Source organism: Artibeus jamaicensis, unplaced genomic scaffold (genome assembly GCF_021234435.1).
Source record: "Artibeus jamaicensis isolate MK-2021 breed Jamaican fruit bat unplaced genomic scaffold, CSHL_Jam_final contig_327, whole genome shotgun sequence".
Lineage (NCBI taxonomy): Eukaryota > Metazoa > Chordata > Mammalia > Chiroptera > Phyllostomidae > Artibeus > Artibeus jamaicensis.
The window spans coordinates 4,570,649-4,592,082 of record NW_026521772.1 but is presented as its reverse complement, the minus strand read 5'-3'; the positions used below and the strand labels follow the sequence as shown (position 1 = coordinate 4,592,082).

The 21,434-nt window shown below is 35.1% G+C and overlaps 1 protein-coding gene and 1 non-coding gene across 3 annotated transcripts in view; one reads left to right on the top strand and one right to left on the bottom strand.

Annotated features, from left to right (window-relative positions):
- XPR1 (xenotropic and polytropic retrovirus receptor 1) overlaps positions 1–21,434 on the bottom strand; it is a 135,905-nt gene that overhangs the window by 40,581 nt on the left and 73,890 nt on the right. For both annotated transcript variants that reach the window (XM_037145639.2, XM_037145640.2), the window contains exons 3-6: positions 8,942–9,043; positions 3,804–4,027; positions 1,490–1,639; positions 923–1,006 (exon numbers count right to left, since the gene is read on the bottom strand). In XM_037145639.2, coding sequence (XP_037001534.1) covers positions 923–1,006; positions 1,490–1,639; positions 3,804–4,027; positions 8,942–9,043 — 560 coding nt within the window. The remainder of the gene's footprint in view (positions 1–922; positions 1,007–1,489; positions 1,640–3,803; positions 4,028–8,941; positions 9,044–21,434) is intronic.
- On the top strand, positions 19,634–19,768 carry LOC119049729 (small nucleolar RNA SNORA21). Its single transcript, XR_005082597.2, has one exon. It is a non-coding gene; the product is annotated as a small nucleolar RNA SNORA21 (small nucleolar RNA).

Here is a 21,434-nt window from a genome sequence, read left to right as displayed (position 1 = left end):
CAGCATCTTTTGTTATATTTATCCCTAAATATTTTATGTCTTAATCATAAATAGCGATTTTTAAAAATTTTGATTTCCAATTGTTCATGATTGTATATAGAAATATAACTGATCTTTATATATTGATCTTGTATTCAGCAATTTTGCTAAATTCACTAGTTCTAGTAGCTAGTCTATAAATTCAATGGATTTTCTAGGTCATCATGTCACTGGCAAAAAACTCCACCTGTTTTACTTCTTTCTAATCTGAATGCCTCTAATTTCTCTTTCTTACATGGCTATAATCTCCAGAACAATGTTGAAGGGAAAAGTGAGTATGTTTTTTTGTTCTTAGTTAGAGAAAAAGGATTCAAGCGCTTCACCATTAAGTAGAATATGATATTAGTTGTAGATTTCTTGTAAATGCCTTTTATTGGGATGTGATTAAAAAAGCTCTTTCTGTTATGGATTACCATTCTATTGTAGTCAGAAAACATACTCTCTAGAATTTAAATCCTTTTAAATTTATTGAGACTTGTTTTATGATACAGAAGATATCACTTAAATGTTTTCCGGTATAATAAATAGCATTTAACAAATGCTTTTATAGGTTTAACTATTGTATTTTGGATGAAGCTATATCTGATACCCCCCATCATTAAATACACATCTCATCTTAATCATTTGTTGAGAATGAAGTTAGCACGTCAATAAAAATAAACAAGTACAGGATAAGAAGAGATAGATGGGAAGACATTATAATTCATTATAAAGTGAGATCTGGCATCTAATTTTTTAGTACAAAAATAACAATACCATTAGCTACTTAAAAACTTTGAAACATTTTTTAAAGTAATAAAATCACTATATTTCATCAGCTAAATATATTGTATTGATTATTAAATCGGCAAATCCAACCAACCAGCTAGAAACCAATACGAACCTGAGCAGCTCCCAAAGGGGGAACACGTAAACGTTTCATCGCTTTCTGTCTGTCACCATCTTCAAGTTCATTGGTCACTACGGCCTAGAAAGACACATTATTAAATTTTGACACAAGTTATACTGAACTCGACTAATGAGTAAATAATTCTGAACCATTTATAAATATGGTACTTTGATAACCTCTTAGTGAATGAGTACTGATTAAAGAATAAAATCATGAGTAAGAATACAGGGTCTGGCACAAATAATGCCCTCTTTTCACTACAAAATCTTTCATCACAAAATCATAAGCATGTAATTCTGTAATATAACACTATCGCTCACACTCAAGCCCATCATATGACATTTTAGGTGAAATGTTCAAATTAAAACTATAAATTATTACACCCATATTTTTACCTTACCAACCACACTCAAGCAGGTCTTACTTCTGCTGAATCCTGTATATGTATATATTTAAAGGTAGAATCAATCATAATGGAGAACAGAAATGAGGAATTATTTGATTAAAAATAAGACATGTAAGTTATTGAAAATATATGGCATATGAGTCAGACTACTGTACCTCAGTCTCGGAGATGAGCTGGTTGATTTTCTTGCAAGTATAAAATGGGGCCACTTCTACATGAGCTACTCGCCAATCTGCTCCACGAGATGTTTCCAAGATCTTGTCATGCTTTTTAAGGATTTTTCGAAACCCTGTAAAATTCAGATTCTACAGGAAAAAAGAGAAATACTACTATAATTTCCACCACCATAAAAGAAGATGAAAGACAGATAATAAGCACCATGTGTACAGAGTGCTTACTGAAGGTTGAGGACAGAAGGAAATGACAATGCTGTCATAAAAGCACTTCCTGAAAGGGTGAGACTCTTCTTTCTTATTTTATTTATTCATTTCAAGGTAGTATTTTATCAGTAATTAAAAGAAACCGTAAATGTAAACCTTATTATTTCAATTTCAAGAAAATTGATGGAAGTTCTAACTCAAAACATTTTTGTTTCTATTTTCCTATGAACAATTGTTCTCAAAATAGCTAATTTATATTTATTCTTTGATCAAAAGAATATTTTCAGAAAATATTTCAGACTTATCACACACTGAATACATTGATAGTGATAAGTTCTCTGCTTTTTGAAGGATTGGCATAGGTATGCGTTTGCCCTCACTACTATGCAAGCACGTACAAACCAGCATGGAAAACAGACTATCTATTTTTCTTAATTTTCACTTTACCTCCATTCATTCTGAGTTTGGAGATGGGACTGCAAAGAAGAGTCAGCAGAAAAGAAGTGATCATACTTATAGTTTTGTGGATAATGGACAGAAGCTAGTATTTTTCCTCCATTTCTATAATGTCCAAATCCTACTTTTCTACATTCTCAAATTCTGTTGTTTGATCCACATGCAAAAAAGCAGGAAACTGTGGACATGCAAGGTTCTTTAAACCAGAGTTCTCCCAAAGTTGCTGATCACAGATCCACATTAGTAAAAAGATGGGCACTCACTCCTAACTAGGCTTTGTTTGCTAGCTTATACCTTTTTTCTCATACTTTAATGGATCATCTTGAATTCTCCTTGGGGTGCATACACCATAACTTGTAGACTGCTTTCCATCAACTTTCTCCTCATTCTCAAAATAAATGTAGCTTTACTGAATAAACAGCTTCAAAGAATAGAGGATAGATTAAAACTTGCATAACAATTTTTTTTTGTTTTCCCAAGTAACTTTTTATAATAAGCCAAAACAAAAGCTTCTGGAAAAGTTAAAAAAGTTAACAAAGGTTATTTCCCTGTAATACACAAACATATTTAATGAAATATAAAATACTGATGTTTTATAAGAAAGAAGAAATACATTTTTCTTTTTAAAAATAAATTACAAAGCTTATGGATAAATTTAAAGGAAAGGAATTTCCTTTCATATATATTTTATATAATTATTTTTCTAGTCTTCTAAAATTACTTTCCAACTGGGTGGTTCTTTCAATGATAAAGAAGAAAGTAGAATTACAAAAGGGAAAGACAGAAATAAGTACATGGATTAACAACTTAGACCACTGCAGACATGAAGTACATTGACTTTTTATTTTAAATTTCCAGAATTTACCCCTGGTAATACTTTTGTTACATAACCTTCAGTTTTTATACAATACATAACGCTGTAATGATTCTAACCACTAATTATAAGTAATAATCACAAGAACAAAATGAAAAAATAGTGCATAAGGTCTCTCTAACGATTAGAGGGTGCTTTTGCCTAATTTCAAAGCTTATTATTAAACAGATCATGTTTTTCAATAAATTCTTTACAGATTTAACTATATAAACAAATCTATAAAGAATTACAAATGAATAAATATCCTGTAATTCCAAAATATTGCATACGCAATGGTTCAATTTTCCAGATTGAATTTTTAAAATACTGATATAACAGCTTAGATGTTCAGTCTGTATAAAACATTTGCTGTTATTTAATTATTTTATCCACAAGATTAAAACAGTGAGTTATGCTGCAGCATGTGATTAATAAAACTGAAAAGATTCTTAGTGGGAAGTTAAACTCAGTATATTCATAAACATTTATTAATAAATATAAATTCATTTTATTTAGATAAATATAATTATTTATTGAAATTTATTTATTTATTTATAAGCAGTCAGTAATAAGTAAGTCTTATTACTCTAATTGACCACCTCTGGTAATGTGGTTTTAGCCAGTAAGAACATCAGAAATCCCAGTAAGAACCTAAAGAACAATGGCAGGCTAAGGATTTTCCTTTCTGGACTGGCCCATCAGTACAGCTCAAGGTAGTACCACTTACTATAACTTTCAGTTGCTTAAAGGCTCTATTTTCCAGGGTGTGAATCTAAGTACCTGATAGTTCTGCAGCAGGATAAGACTGAGGTAGAACTCGCTGAAGGCCAGTTTAAGGTCTTTAATATTCCTGTGTTGGACACGTTCCTCATGGGACAGGTGGAAGACTGGCTTTCTGCGCTGTCGCAGCGTAGTGACACCAGTGCTTTCTTTCTGTGCATCCAGTGACGACTGCAGCTCATTCTGAAGTGTGGCAAACCTGCGCTGAGCCTCTGCGAGCTTTTCTATAAGAAATAAAAAACAGAATTGTCAAATTATCACGATAAAAATGGTGGTGAAGGTACTCACTGACTTGTCTGAATTTTTACTAATTGTTCTAGTTTGTTTCCCTAAAACTTCCAGGGAAAAAAGTTACATATAATATTTAGAACTGGACAGGTAGAAAAATATTAATACCTTCCTTTCATTCTATCCCACACTTCTCTCTCTACAAAACCTCAGTTGTATCCTTTCTTTTTACAAATGAAGATACAGAGTTTTAAAAGCTAAGAGCAGTAATACAAACGGTGCTACAGCCACATTGTACTCTGGTAGTTTGTCAGTTCTCAAAAGGCTCAACAGTTACTTAAGATCCTGCAATTCCACTCCTGTGCACATACCCAAGAGAATGGAAAACACACATTCACACAAAAACTTGTGCACATACACGAACTAGTATTCATAACAGTTAATAAGTGGAAAAAATCCATGTGTCCATTAACTGATGAATGGATATATCAAATATAGTCTATATGAACAATAGAATATTATTTAGCCACAAAAAGGAATGAAGTACTGATTTATGCCACAACATGGATGAATCTTGAAGACATCATGTTAAGTGAAAGAAGCCAGACAAAAAATGCCACATATTGCATGATACCATTTATAGGAAATGTCAGAACAGGTAAATCTATACAGACAGAAAGTAGATTAGTGGTTGCCAGGGTCTGGGGGGGTAGGGGAAACAAGGCAGAGAAAAGAAGGGAAGAAAGAAGGAAGCAAAGAAAATGAAGTTGGTTTCACATGGCTTGATTTTAATAAAAACCTATTAATCACTTTTTAACGAAATAGAGAGAGCAAAATATACTGTGGACAGTGTATAAATAATTTCAATTTTCATCAGATGCGTTAACCAGAAAGCATGCTGGGCTGACTGTTTAACTCACTTTCCCTCTACCCCGCACCTTTTAATAGCTTTTAAGTAGCTGACTCTGCTGTAATACACTCAAGATTCAAGAGATTCATGATATAGGAAAAACTGCTAATACAATGGGGATTTTACTCTAATTAATAAAACATATATGTAATTCATGTTTTAACACACATAAAAGCAAAGAACAAAACTAGCCATTAAGCCCTAATTTAAAATGTGGGTACTAGATACATATAATCTCTTGTAAAAGGAACATTAGTATTTCAGCGGGATTCTTATGTTTCATTATACATACTCAGTGGCAAAACAATATACAGTGTCTCAATTCAGTAAGAATATAAAAATATATAGCAAGATGCTCTGTAATGGGACTATAGGAATAACTGTATAATAGGAATAGTTCTGAGTAACTATCCAATTGCTCTTTTATTTATATGAAGCCTGAAAATATTTAACAGCCAATAAATAAATCCGTTTCTATTGCCATAATTTTCCGACTTATAAATAACACTACTGCAATTTCCTTTCTTCTCTCCTTCCATCCCTTCTTTTTGGTACAACAGGGGAAAGCACATAACACTGCTGTGAGTTCCTAATATAATAACTGAAGCCAAAAAATTAGGACAGACCAGGAAAAAAAAAAAACCCAAACCATGAAGTTGTTTATAAACAAAGGAAAAAGCTCTTAGTGATCTATTTAAAACATTCCAACCAATAAAAAGAAGGGGTTTGCCTGTTTTAATTATGAAATATTAAAAACGACAGACCTATATCCTAAGGGTTTTTTTTTATGTAGGTACATAAAAATACTACTGAGAAGCTAAGCTTTTTGAATGAAAAAAGAAAGTAAACTGGTTCAAGAAAAGAGGAAGATGTAACATGAAGTGTTCAGGATCACTTGAAAAAGGACATAACGTTACCACGAAGTTTATAACACTATAGCCTTCACGATTCTAGGTCAGTGATTAGCAACGCTATTACCAAAAAGGATGCCTCCTTTCAAAAATAACCCTCTTCTCCCAGAGTCTTCAAATAGTAAGAGATTTTTATCTACAAATCTAAATAAATGCCCATATCTTATTAACCAAAGATATGTAATAAAAAATGAAGAGCAATGAATAACTTACATCAGGTTTTCTGAAATAGTGAAAATAGCTTCTGACTCCTCACATGACCCTAGAAAGGCTGGGAATCGCTCCCTCACTCTACAAGCAAGTATACATGCAGGCCTAGGAAGATTAAACGGTAAACTTCTCCCACAAAAATAATAAGGCTCAGAAATCCAACATGTAATTATTGGTAGGTAATAGAATTGGTGTGAAAATAAATATCTGCACTTCAATGGTATTCATTCCATGTTTTGTTTGGCTTTTATAGCATTTGTTTTGGGTACTAAAAAGGTTTCAATCAAGACCATACCTCACTTAAAAATGACCATTTTAGTTGACTATTAAATATTTTTGTGAGATGTAAGTGGGTGGAGGTAGGTGCCTAAGCTGAACTCTCTCACCCTGGTATTATTTGGTTTCTCATGTGTCCTAGTGTTTGAGGATTACAGTTTATAAGACAATCTGCCATGAAAAAAAGCAGCTAAACAAGGAGACAAATGATACTGTGTAGGACAAGCGCCAAATTTTATTTCTGTCAATCACGTGTTCATATTACCCATCACTTCCCGACCTGGCAAAAAGTGAGTCTGAAGACTATGAGTTTGTACCTACTCTGTGATGCCATCAAGAGATACGCCGGAGTGGCCTTTCCAACACGCAGAGAAAAGGGAGTCATTAAGTCACAGATGCCACATTTTTAACAGCAGAAAGCCTAAAATTGTTTCTGACAAGTAACCAAGTCTAAGGTACCATTTTTCAAACCGAGTGTTATATATAATCCCGTATGGGGACATAGAAGCAAGTCAGTGGTTCATAAATCAGGATTAAAAAAAAAATCAAATAGAAATAATTAAAATGAAAAATAGTATTGGGTAGTAGTAAGGATAAGTATTGTTTTATGAAAAAATTACTTAAATATATTACATATACATACATATATAGATGCACACACAAACATATACAAAACATACATATTTATGTATAACTCAAAATATAAAAGTTATGTATCTATTACAAATAGATATTTATTTTTCTTTGTGAACTAAGATGTATTATCTATTCTTTGTGATCTAAATGAGTTGGATACAGAAATCCTTTCCCCCCAAATTATAATAAAATGCTAATAAACTTTACCTCATTTTTTTTCATTTACAGCCTTTGATCACATCCAGTGGCCTTTTCTCAGTCTCAATGCTCTTTCCACTGCAAATGCCTTCCTCTTTTAGTCTCCTCTTCCTCAGCCGACAGCACATGGCTATCTCTACTGCTGGTTCCTCTTTACCCTCCTGCCTCCTAATTATGGAAATGATCCTTGTCCTTGAAAATTGCCATTCCTTCTGTGCATTTTCCCCTTGCTGAAAATTTATCCACTTGCATGGTTTCAAATATTTCTATTTTGTCTCTGCCTTCTAGGTGCTTATAACATACTGAAGAGGACATGTATACATGCCATGTCCTTTAACGGCCTGTGCCTTTGCATAGACTGTCCCCTCTGCCAAGGAAGCGAAGTCCAGCCATCAGTGAAAGATGAGGAGGAGGACACAGAGTTAAGATATTTGCTTCCCTTTTTGTTTATTTATTTTTTGTTTGAAGGGAGTGGCTTGCTAAGGAGGCTAAACCAGTAAAAAGGGAAGTTAACAATACATTTTTTCAGTAATTCTTAAAGGAGACAATTTGAGGAGTAAGGTCTCAAGGAACTGAAATTTAATCAGCAGTTGTAGAGCTCTGCCATGCACTATCAAGGGACATCCTTTCTACAAAGACTGGAGGGAAATTAATTAAGGGTAAGAATGGCCATAGGTATTTGTAGGGAAGAATACATAGTATTCCTAAGTGTCGTACACCAACAGGAATTGAAGGCCTTTATTTGTAAAGTAGGAGGTTAATAAGCATGATGGGGAAGATGGTGGGATCAGAGAGCTCAAGAGAATGGTACATGGTTTAGAAGATCACTTTGGAGCACAGCAAAGGACATTGATCAGGACCCAAAGGCAGGTTTGAGGACACAGTTAAGAATGCAACAGTGAGTTCAGAGTAGTTCAAATCTGTTCTGCTACATGATTTTTCCCAGCTTTCCTAAGCAACGCATGAAGAAGGTCAATGGCTGGATCAGGCCAGTTGGAGTTTCTTGCCAGGAAGAAGCATTATAAACCAGAAAGGGGAAAGGGATGAAAAGTACAAGGGACAAAAGTGGTTAAAATGACTGATGGAGATGGAGGTAATTCTGGGAGGGGCCTGTTCAGCTGTAATACAATGGGGGACTCAAGGAACCTGAGTTCTGTGAGACAGAAAAAAAAGCGAAGATGGGTGGGGTAGGGGGGCGTGGTAGGGTGAAAATGGAGACAACTAAACCTGAACAATAAAATAAAAAGTAGGAAAGTGAACATATAATACAAAATTTAAAGGAATAAAATATAAATAAATAGAAGTTCTAATATTTTCTTCTCAACTTCAATAGCATTTGGTAGCTGCCACTGCAAACCACGCTCCTTAGACAGACACGAATGTTCCACAATGCAATGGGAGGGCGTAAAACTGCTGGAATTAAAAAACTGAAACTGTGTAATTCAGCTCTGAGAGAAATACGTTTCTGGCTCTTTAAAGCTTTGGACTGGGCTACAGTGAAGCTCCACCAAGGTACTGCTTGACAATGAGTTCCCAAATCCTGCAACTACAGTAACACAGACAACTACCATAAAAAGTCTTAAACACTGAGACCAAATGCGTTCCCACCTTGGCTACAGAAAACACCCCTTCGGTACAGCAAGACAAGGATGACGAGCCCCAGTTTTAAAACAATGATCAGATGTTTAAACAATGACATGGTAGAGTTTCTCCTTCTTTAGCGGCAGAAATACAGTGTCTAGTATGTTGTACCAAAAAAACCCACTCACCTGAATAAAATGTGTTGATTTTGGCAAGTTCCTTTTCACAGGTTTGAAAAAATTTTTCTTCAAACTTGGCAAAATACCTCTTTACTGTGTCCTCATCTGTAACTGAAAGCAAAAAAAAACACACCCAATATTTAAATTTAATGTCTGAAAGGCCATTTAGGAAAACTAGGGAAATAAAATTTCAAGTCACTCTTCTTAGTCTTCAAAATAACAACAATATATGGATTTCTTTAAAAAAAAATGGACCATGAACCATATTGAGAAAAGACTAATCAAAGGCCTCTTCACAAGAACACGATTATTTTTTAGTTGAACGACACTCTACAAACCTCTGTTATAATAAATTTATAGTGTCAGAGAAAACAAGTGTCCTAAGACTAGAAGAACACACTACTGTGGACAGAGGCGATCAAGGAAGATTCGAGGTGTTCACAGGTGAAATGAGTAGGATTCTGCAGGAGAATAGATAAAATATTTCCGGGAAAAAAGAAATGCAAGAGAAAATGAAGGCATGAATATCATATATTTCTGGAAAAAAAAGAGTTGACTGTTCTAACAATACTAAATTGCTCTCTATTCATGTTTACTTTGACTGAGCAAGGCATAGAAAAAGACAGGCAGACTGATAGTAAGATTATAAATTAGGTATTCCAAACCTTCAGATGCTGGATAGAAACATAAATGAATTGAGCAAGTGGGGGTGATTATGCAAGTACGGTGATAAATGGGAAGAGCCACCTTTAGGATAAGGAAAGGTGTGGGTTCTGGCAAATTGGAGAGCACATGTCCACCTGGTTGTGCTGCCATGTGATGATATGAGGCCCAGGTTGTCAGATCTTCCAAGTTTTCAGAAGAAGCCATAAATCTAGACATTTTAAAAGGCTGTGTGTGCCAATCAGTGTCAGTCTCTGCAGCCTAGATTCACTATGTGAGTTCTGACACAGCACACTGATCTACTGACTCCTGTAAGTACAAATATATGCAGCTTCAGGAAGCCCCAAACCTGAAAGGGTGTGTTTCGTGCCCAAGTGAAGTCTGACGAGGCACCAGATACTAATCACAATACAGAACCACCCTATTTCCAGGTCTCTGGGACACTCTAAGCTTGAAATGTCTATAAAAACTATAGGTGCTTTTGTCTCCCAGATCCCTCAAATCAGAGCAATCCCAGACACCCTTAAATAATTCACCTATCCAGGAATGAGAAATAATATTTCCCTGAGTAATATGCAACATATACATACTCATTAATACTACCAGAGATTAAAAAAAAAAATAAAAGCTTAAACTGAAGTTCTAAAAAGCAAGTCAAATCTATTCATTTTATTCATATAACAAAAACATAAGCAAATTAGTACTATGCAAAATGTTAACTTTTATATACATCTATTTCTCTATTTCTTAGGCTTTAGAGCTGACCAGATAATGCATTAAGGAAAGGATGCCATTATAAGTTTCTCATGTACGCTCAGCAATTTAGGTACAACATACACTACAGCTGCCCAAGGCCACTGAGAATTATTTTTTTCAGAGCCCAAAGCAGGTCGAACCTTTAAAAAAAGCTGACCTTGAGTTAAAGGTGCTCCATTATAATAGCACCTAGCTATAGCCAATTTAAAATAATACCTTATTCTACTAATTACCTACAATTTCTTTTTCTTTTATTCTCTGCTATATTGTTAGGAAAGAAAACCCCAAAACAAAAAAATGGGCTTGGTCATATCTACTTTGTTTCCCTGTTAACAGACAACTTTCACTAACCTAACCTATTTCTTCATTGATAGAAATAAAGTTGTTCAGCAAATTAAATATAGCTTCTTTAACAATATTAATGTTTATATAGAGACTGCATATTCTGCAACTCCAACTTTTTAAAATATTACTAAGAACCTAGAAATGAAAAATCTAAGCCTCTTAGAAACTAAAACATATGAAATAAGTTTTATGTACTACCCATAAATCTATCTCATGTGAAGTCTTCATTTTCTCAGTTTAGAGATTGTTTTGCCTAGAATACCACAGTCTATTATCTAGTTTTCTAGTTTCCATATAACTTCAGAGCCACAAATCAGAAGAAGGCTGAGTAAGGTTTCTACAACTCTGAGAAGTTATAGCAAACATAGTAAAGAGGGAAAAAGGCTAGATTCAAAACAGCAAGAATAGCTATACAAAATAAATTAAATGAATGAAAATGTTCTTGTCTTCTCAGATTTCAAAAGACATAGTGACTAATAGCAATTAGAAGCACATTATTGGTAAAGAAATTATAAAAACACAATGAAAAGAACAGAAGAGAGTGTCTGGAAATAAATCTGCATATATGCAGATATTTAGATTAAGATAAAGGTGATTTCAACTCAGTGAGAAAACAAAGCACTAAATCACAAATAGGGTTGGGTTCATTGACCACACATTTAATAAAACTCCAGATGAAGTTAAAGAAACAGTATGATAGCCCTGGCCAATGTGGCTCAGTGGATTGAGCACTGGACTGTAGACTGGAAAGTTGCTGGTTCGGTTCCCAGTCAGGGCATGTACCTGGATTGCGGGCCAGGCCCCCAGTTGGAGGGTGTGTGAGAAATAGCACATTGATGTTTTTTTTTAAAACAATATTATAAAATACTAGAAATAAATTAAATAACTCTACATGGGGAAAGCCTTCCTAAACGCCACACAAAACAGAGGACACAACGGGAATGACTGGCGTTCTCACCAAATGAAGTATCTCCATCCACAAGATGCCATAAGCTAAATGAAAAGACAAGAAGAGACAGGGAAAACACACGTGCAACATTTAAAGTAAATGATTCACATGCAAAATTCATTTTTAAAAATTCTTACAAATCTGTTGATATTTTTAATGTTTTAAAAATATACTTCGAAAGATGAGTGGGTAAATTAGAGCAATTCATTCAGAGATACAGATGACCAGTGAACACATAAAAGGATGCTCAATATCCTAGAGATCAGGTAAATCCAAGTTTAATTAAATATAATTTTTAAAAAGATTTTATTTATTTATCTTTAGAGGGGTAGGGAAGGAGAGAGGGAGAGAAACATCAATGTATGGTTGCCTCTCATGTGTCCCCTGCTGGGAACTGGCCTGCAACCCAGGCATGTGCCCTGATTGGGAATTGAACCGCGATCCTTTGGTTCACAGGCCCGCGCTCAATCCACTGAGCTACGCCAGCCAGGGCAAAATATAATTTTTCAACCATCATATTGGAAGCAATTTTAAAATACTGTATTATTTTGGCAATGGTGAAGGTAAATGAACACTCTCACTCCTGGTGGTGGAAATGTAAATTTGTAAAGCCTTTTTGAAAACAATCGGTAGTGATCAAAATGTTCAGTGCGTCCAATCTCACATGGGAAATATGCTCTGAAGAAGTCTCTGCACAAATGGATGTGCGTGCAAGGATGTTCGTGCACCTTATTTTCAACAGTGATAAAGAAAACAGAGTGATGTCCAACAGAAGAACAGTTAAAGAAATTACAATAATACTGTGTAACACTATGTAGCCACTTAAAAAATACTACATATACATCCTAGTATGTATGAAATTCCCAAAAGACACTGTTGAGGAAAACAGTTTAAATAACAGAATATATACAGCATGATCTCATTTATTAAAAATGCATATATGAATATTCTTACGTTCATTCACAGAAATCAAACTGCAAGCATGCATTCCAAACTGTTAACTGTGGTCATCTCCTTTGAAAAAGGAGGGAGTATGAGAGAAATTCTCATATTTTGCTCTCTATACATGTTGTATTGCTTGAATCCATTACAATGAAACTTACTCATGAAAGATAAATTATATTGTATAAATAAAGCATATTATTTGCTGAAACAAAAAGAGAAACATGGCACACCAAAACCTTTAAATTAAACATAATAAAACCTAACTAGCATAGCTAGATGAACAGAGGGTCCGTATCAGAATTTAGAGGTACACAGAATAATTGGGCTTTTTATTTCAGTTGTGAGAAGTTGGCAGAATGCTGATTTACACAAGATTGATTTCTATTACAAGACACCTCCTATATCCTATCTGCTGAGTAATGTTAGAAGTCACTCTAAACAGAATGAACAGAGAATTTCAGTGTTCCAAAACAAACTGACCCAATTCCCTTGTTTTATAGGTGAGAAAGTATAGGTGTAGAGAACCTAAATAACATGAGTTTTTTCCCCCTCCAGTGAAAATGTTTTACAGAGACTCACTGTATTTTCTTAATATAAACATTATTGAAGTGACAACTATGTTGTCACATTTATATGTTGAACCCCTAATCAATCCCCAGTGTGACTTTATTTGGAGATAGGTCCTTTAAGGAGATAATTAAGGTTATACGAAGTCATAAGGATGGGGCCCTGTTCCAATAGGTAGAGACACCCCTCTCCCTCCATTCCTCTCTCACTAGATGTGCACAGTGACAAACAGTTATGTGAGAAACAGCAAGGAAGCCCTCTGCACACCAGGAAGAGGGGCCTTACCAGAGAAACTGACACTGTGATCTTTGCACTTCAAGCCTCTAGAACTGTGAAAACAGATTTCTGTTTAAGGCACCACGCCTGTGGTACTTTGTTACAGCAGCCCTACATTTCACAGTCTGTACCAGACTACAAAATGACTTAACATGAATTCAATGATTAGTCACAGAAGACTAAGCCTAGTTCAAAGAAAGCTAGCATGGATAAGTGCACATTTTAGCAAGAATATCCATGATTGTAAGTTCAGTGTTAATAACAACAAAAAATGACAAAGGGGTAAAACAAATCTAGAATTCATGAAGTACGACTCAGAGAACTCAGAGAACACTTTGCTCTGAGTTAAATAAATATTAATTTAGTCAGTTACACGAGAGAGATTGAGAGAGAGAGAGAGAGAGGGAAAATGAGGCAAAGATTTTTTTTGTCACTTCTATTTATGGTCTTACCTTCACCGCACATTTGCAGATGACAGGCAATTTCTTCCTCATCCACCTCCAAAATTACTAAGTTAACATCAAATAACCCTAAGAGTACTAATCAAGGTAAAATATTCCTACTGCACAGCAACCACCACCAGGTACTTTTTACAGCAGTTTTCAGGAAGACTTTTATTTTTATACCATCATGTCATCTTACTTCCACATACAACCTCTCAATAATCGATTCTTTAAAACCACTATTAAGTTATTCAAACATATGTTCCATTCACATTTTTATTGCTGCTTTCAATTTTCTTAAGTGCCAGATCTGAAAGATATTGAAGGTCGAGATTATTATCTTTTTTACCTTTACAGATCCTATACCCAACATAATGTCTGGTGCCAGTATGTGCTTCATATATTTTTTTGAATTGTAAATGTTGAAACAAATTTAACAATTTTGTGAAGATTATGGTGTTTTATTAAAGTTTCCAAAAATTAAAGCTCCGACAATTGAATATTCAGTCACAAAAAATGAATATGCACCCCTATCTTACACCATATATAAAAATTGTCTAAATAGATCAGAGACCTAAATGTCAAAGCTAAAACTATAACTCTCAAAAGAAAACAGGCATAAATTTTCATAATCTTAGATGAGACAATGGTTTCTTAGATATGACACCAAAAGCATTAGTGATGAAAAGGAAAAGAATGATAAATTAGACTTCCTCAAAATTAAAAATTTGTGTGCTTAAAAGGCACTATTAAGAAAGTGAAATGACAACCACAGAATGAAAGAAAATATCTGCAAACCATATATCAGATAAGGGGCTAGTATCTAGAATATATAAATAACACTTAGAATTCAACAATAAATAGAAAAATATCTCAGTTAAAAATGGGCAAAGGATCTGAATAGATATTCCTCCAAATTGCCAGTCATACACGAAACATTTCAACATCATCAGTCATTACGGAAATGTAGATCAAAACCACAATGCCACTTCTTACCCAGCAGGATGTCTGTAACAAAAAGGAGAGACAATGACAAGAGCTGGGAAGGACGAGAGACACTGGAACCCTTATATGCCTCTGGTGGGAATGTAAAATGATGCAGGCACTTTGGAAAACAGTTTGGCAGTGCCTCAAAAAATTAAATATGAAGTTACCATATGATCCAGCAATTTCACTCCTAAGTATATACTGAAGAGAAGTGAAAACATATGTTTATACACAAATGCTCACTGCAACATTATTTATAGTAGCCAAAAAAGTGGAAACAGTCCGAGAGTCTACCAACTGATGAATGGATAAACAAAACACGGTGTATCCCTATAATGGGATATTCAGCCATAAGAAGAAATAAAGTACTATTATATACTACTGCATAGATGAACCTAAAAAGAAGTCAAAGGGAAAGAAGCCAGATACTAAAGAATACACACTGCAAAATTCCAGTTATGTGAAAGGTCCAGAACAGACAAATCCATAAAGACTGAGAAAGGACATTAGTGGTTGTCAGGGGCTGGAGGAGGGGAGAATAGGCAGTAATGAAATGTTCTGGAATTAGATAGTGATGACGGTTGTATAACCTTGTGAATCTATTAGAAACCACTGAATTATACACTTTTAAAGGGTGAATTTTATAGTATCTGAACTATATTTCGATTAAAAATATTTAAGTTTAACTCTATAAAAAAAACGGACAAATCAAAGCATATTCATTTATTCAACAAATAATTAGACCCTAGGCTCTGTGCTCAATGTTGAGGATATAAGGATGAACAAACCAGACACGGTTCCTGCCCTCACAGAGGTGGCATTCTAGTGACTGCGACAGGAAGAAATCCACAGAGAAGAACTACAGAGTCACAACTGAAGAGCGCTGCAGAGGCAACAAACAGGGTACTGAGATAGAGAGGGTAAATACTAGGATGGATGACCCTCCTTCTTGGCAGATTAAGAGATGGTTAGAAAAGACCTCTCCTTAGGAGATAACATTTAATCTGAGGCCTGAACCTAAAGAATAAGAAAGCAAGAGCAAAATAATTCCCAACAGGAAAGAAGGAAAAGCATAATAAGAAAGAAACTGGGGTGCCTGAGAGGACCCAAAAGCAGGTCAAAAGAAGGTTAGAGGGGTAGACAAAGGCCTTCACACACAGGGAGGCCACATTAAGGAGTCTGAATTTAATTCGAAGTTCAATGAAAAGTATTGAAGAGTTTTAAGGAGGTGTCTGAGGAGGGAAAAATGTAAAATTCATTTACTGTTACTAAATAATTTATAATAGCATTCCCAGGACATTAGGTATATGGGTAAAGGAGAAGAAAAAGAATTTCAAGAAAGTCAAGTAAGTTTGGAAAATGTAAGTACAAACAGGGTTAAGCTGATCTGCTTAAAGGTACAATAGTAGTTCTTGGGGGGGGGGGGGACACAAACTTCCCAAGAATCATCTGGAAATGTCTGGAGGCATTTTTGTTGTCAAACTGGGAGGGTGTTACTGGAGTCTAATCGATAGAGACCAGGATTACTGCTCAACATCCCACAACGCCTAGGACCTCCTCCTCCTCTCTCGCCCAAAAGGTCAACAGGGCCAAAGTTGAGAAACTGCTTTAAGACAAAAGAAGCTGTACCACGCTGATATACTATGAAAAAGAGACACAGTTTTTCCCAAAGTTATTTACAAGACTACAATCCCTCTTGGCTGGGTAGAGGGTTGGCAGGAAGAAGCTGGGGAAAAAGGTGAAGAGTATCTATGAAGATTTCCAGGAACATTATTCTGTGAAACTAGTTTGAGAGGTGAACTTTAATATCACCACCACCTCTTTTGCATTTTTATTATATTCCATGTAGTTTCCACGACTTCTTAGCTTCTCAAAAACTACTCATAAAAGAGAGTTGATAAAAATTAACATGTGACTAGCTTCCATAAAATATAGAAAGGATATTTAGCATTATTGATTATATGGCTTTAGAAAACAGAGGGTTCTTTTTTAAAAGTGTGATTTACAAATTAGTAATAAATAACTTGAAATTCTCTTTTCTCCCCAGGACTTTCATATTTTTTAAGTTATGACAAAAGATTTGAACACTTTTTTTAAAAAGCGATTTTATTTATTTATTTTTAGAAAGAGGGGAAGGGAGGGAGAAAGAGAGGGAGAGACGCATCAATGTGTGGTTGCCTCTAGTACGCCCTGCACTGGGGACCTGGCCTGCAACCCAAGCATGTGCCCTGACTGGGAACTGAACTGGTGGCCCTTCGGTTCGCAGGCTGGCACTCAATCTACTGAGCCACACCAGCCAGGGCTGAACACTTTTAAATAGTTATAAATAATGTAATTTCTGGTGCATTGTAATTATCTGCATTTTAAAATAACATGACATTGCCCTGGCAGGGTGGCTCAACTGGTTGGAGAGCTGTCCCCAAAAAGGTTACTGGTTCGATTCCCGGTCAGGGTACATATCTAGGTTGTGGGTTTGATCTCTGGTCTGGACACGTACGGGAGGCAACCAATTGATGTTTCTCTCTCACATCAATGTTTCTCTCTCTCTCTCTCTCTCTTCCTCTCTCTCTCAAATCAATAAACTATCCTCAGGTGAAAATTAAAAAACAGTGACACTGTTTTAAGTGTAGCTAATGGAAACTTAAATGTCATAGTAATATGATAACCACCACCATTATCAAGTATATAAAAATAAGTTCTTTAACAGTTGGAAAGTTTATACTATTTCATTTTCTTCTTCAATTTGTATTCACATTCTACTAACACTACAAAATTTACCCTAATATATTTTTAGGTTTGAAAGTTATTTACTGATGATCCTATCATACTTCCTAGCCATTAAATGTACATAAATTAAAATTTAAGTACAAAAATTTTCCTAAATATAAGCTCTAAATATTAAAGTTTCTTTTACATTGGGCTATCCATTACAATTATCAGAACACACTATGTCAGCATAACATAAATGTATAATAAACTTTGGTAAGTATTACACATCACAATTAAAATTTTGTTAGGAATTTGAAAATAAATATCATATTTAAATGGATAGTTTTTCTCCCAACTAGTTCATATACCCAGTGATAAATATTACATTATTGCTAGAATAATACATAGTACATTATTACTTGAATGATGAATATTACATCATTTGCTAGAATATCATGAATGTTTAGAATGAGACCATTCACTAGCACAGCTATTCCTATTTTTCATCTCATAGCTGTTAAGTGCTGAGAAAACTTGTTCACATAAATGAGTAAGCAGATCAGAATGAAAGTGTGTTGTAGCAACATCAATTCTCCAAGTGTTTTCCAAAAACTGCATACGGATTTATTGTTCAAACTTAGTTTTAATAATATACAAACTGACAATGAGGTTCTCCTTCAGTTTCATTGGAAACAAAGAATTGAAAATACAGTAATTCGGCTATAAAAGATGTTATCCTGTTCATCACTTACTTTCTCAACAGATGCTCCTTGATTTATGATGGGGTTACATCCTAATAAACTTTCATATGTTGAAAATACATTAAATACATTTAACATACCTAACCTATCAAACATCATAGCTTAGCCTAGTCTATCTTACACATGCTCAGAACACTTCCAGTAGCTTCCTACATCAGGCAAAGTCACCTCTCCTCCTACCACTGCCGACATTACAACACAGCACTGTACCACATACTGCTTGCCTGGGGAAGATCAAAATTCAAAGTACTGTGTCCACTGAGTAGGTATCACTTTTGTACCAACATAAAGTCGAACTGTCATAAGTTGGGGACTGTCTATATTCTTTTGTTGGAGGGCCCAAGAGGCATGCATCATAACAAAATTCAGACTTAGTAAAAGACAAGATTTTATTTTATAAAATCAGGAAAGGCCATTCGAAAGAGGATCCCATGATTGCTGGCAATTACTCAGGCAAATCAATTTCAGAAGTTATTATATATGAAAACTCTAGAAATAAATTCTCTGAAAGGACAATTAAAAGGGACTCTTTTTTCGGCACTGTTCTTCATTTAACCAACATGACAAAATACTAAGTTGTATATAGACAACTATATCTTCTAGAGAATTACCTATTTTTTATTGAAGGTCTTTTATTTGCTAATTCTATTAGCCTAATTAATTATGTCATATAACTGGAAAGTAGAATGCATTATTTAAAGCTACTTTGTTAATCAAATTTATCTAGTTAAACCTACCTTCAGCTGAATTATTACTAATCATAGTTTTTTTCACTTCTGCAAAACAACAGAAGACTGAAGTTAAGACTAGAGTTACTATCAACCAAATACAAAATATTTGATGATTACCCAAAATGAACTGAATTTTTAGTCTTTCTTTTTTTAACAAAGATGAGCACAAGAATGAACCATATGTAGTATAAGGGCTCTGGTTATTTCAGAAATAAAACTTTCAAACAACTACAGCTATGTAACTGTTTCTTTCTGAAGTGGCAGGCATGTAACCAAAGACAGAATGCATTTATAATAAACATAACATCAATATTCCAGCCAAGTATAAATCAAAGCATATTCCACTCTACGTTAATTCTTAAAGATATACAAACTACATCTTTGTTGAGAATTTCCCCCAATATTCCCAAATTTTATTCTAATTTCATTGCAACATACCAACTAAAAGAAAATTTCTTAGCTTAAATTCCCTCAAAGCCATGGTTTTTATATGCCTTCCTCCCCCTTTATATTTGGGAACCATTCGAATTAGACTAGAAGAGTAGCCACTGGTATGGAGACTCTTCCAGCCCCTCTGAAAAGCACTCACTGGGCCTTTCGCTAACGACCCACGGAGCCGGCTGGAAAGGGCAAAGTGAAAACCCGGCTTCGGGTGAAGTGGCAGCACATCGTGTTGCTTCACTTCAGTTGATGGTGTGACAAGGGGGGAAAAGAGACTCTTCCAATGACTGGCTGAAAATCTACATACATCCCTGAATCATACTGAATAAGACGACAGAAGAATGGAAAAGTATATAAAACAATGGAATTTATAAACAGCTACTAAAATGCAAATTTTGCAAAACCTAAGTGATATATATATATATTTAAATAAAAGATTTGGACAGGTGGTAGTTCCATTTCTTTGAGGAAAAAAGACCATATTCAATTCAATTAAAAAACCTTAACTAATTTCTGATCCAAAAATCAAAGTTGGGCTCTTAATTACTTATAGACAAATTTACCATCTAAGCAACTAAAGCATACTTTATAGCTGTATCTTTCTTAAAACAAAACATGAATTGTGGGTCCCAGTCCAAGACAGTAACATAGGAGGCTGCTAAATTCATCTTCTCCCCTCCCACACACTGAATCTAGAGCTACTCACAGAAGTTTATTGACTCTTGAAAGAAACCCAGAAGCTAGTTGAGTGACTCTTTCACAATGGCTGAGTGGGAAAATGCCCACATCACCCACAATGAAATGGTAAGGAAAGGCTAACAACTCGCTCTCACTATAAACACCACGCCCAGCAAAGCACCAGACAACTGAGGGAACTCCCAACTTCTCCCAGGAGAGAAGGGGTCATACTCCCCATCTAAGGACGAAATAGTGAGCAATACAATAATGGCAGGGGACTTCAATAATCCAGCTTCGACAATGCTCAGATCATCCAGACAATATATTGTACGTAGGGAAACACTGGACTTAAACTGTAAGTTAGACCTGATGGACCTAACACACGTTTACAGAACATTCCATCCAACAGCAGCAGAACACATATTCTTCTCAAGCACACATAGGACATTCATCAGGAAAGACCACATGTTGGGTCACAAAACAAGTCTTAATAAATTTAATAAGGCCGAACTCATGTCAAGCTTCTTTTCCAACCACAACTGTACAAAACTATAAACTTCTTCTCAACATGTACGGCTACTCTGAACTACATTCAGTTCCCTGAACCAGCCATACTTTCTCACTTCTTACTTTTAGAAAGCTCTTCCAAATGAATGTGTTCTCCCTAGGTACCCCAAACCATCTCTTCCCCCAGCCCCAACATTTATATTAACATTACCTTCCTTGTTCTCTGACACCCTCTTAAATAACTCTTCTCGGAGACCAGAACAAACAACCCTGAGCATACTTAATACATTAAAATATTGACTTTAAATAATCTACATCTCTTGGGACAAGGAATATCAGGTAAATTTCAGGCACAAAATAGGAGACATGGTACTAGGAAATGGCCTTGGGGAGCTAGAAAAGGAGAAAAGCTACAATGAACCTAAAGTGTTGCAGTAGAATCAGAGATATCATTAGCATGAACTACTGGTTGTTAATATAAACATATACTCCTATGTGTAAACATACAGACACAGAAATATACATATGTGTATATGCAAGGATTAATACACACACACACACACACACACACACACACACACACACTCCTACTGGTCTATTTGCTATCGGAGTGTAGGAGCGACGATACTGTAACAGTAAGTACTCCTAGCACTCAGATCTTAATTCTAAATATCATTCTCCAATAAAAGGAGTGAGAATTCTTAGGAGAAGAGACTGATTCTAGAGCTGGAGCAGGGAAAATAC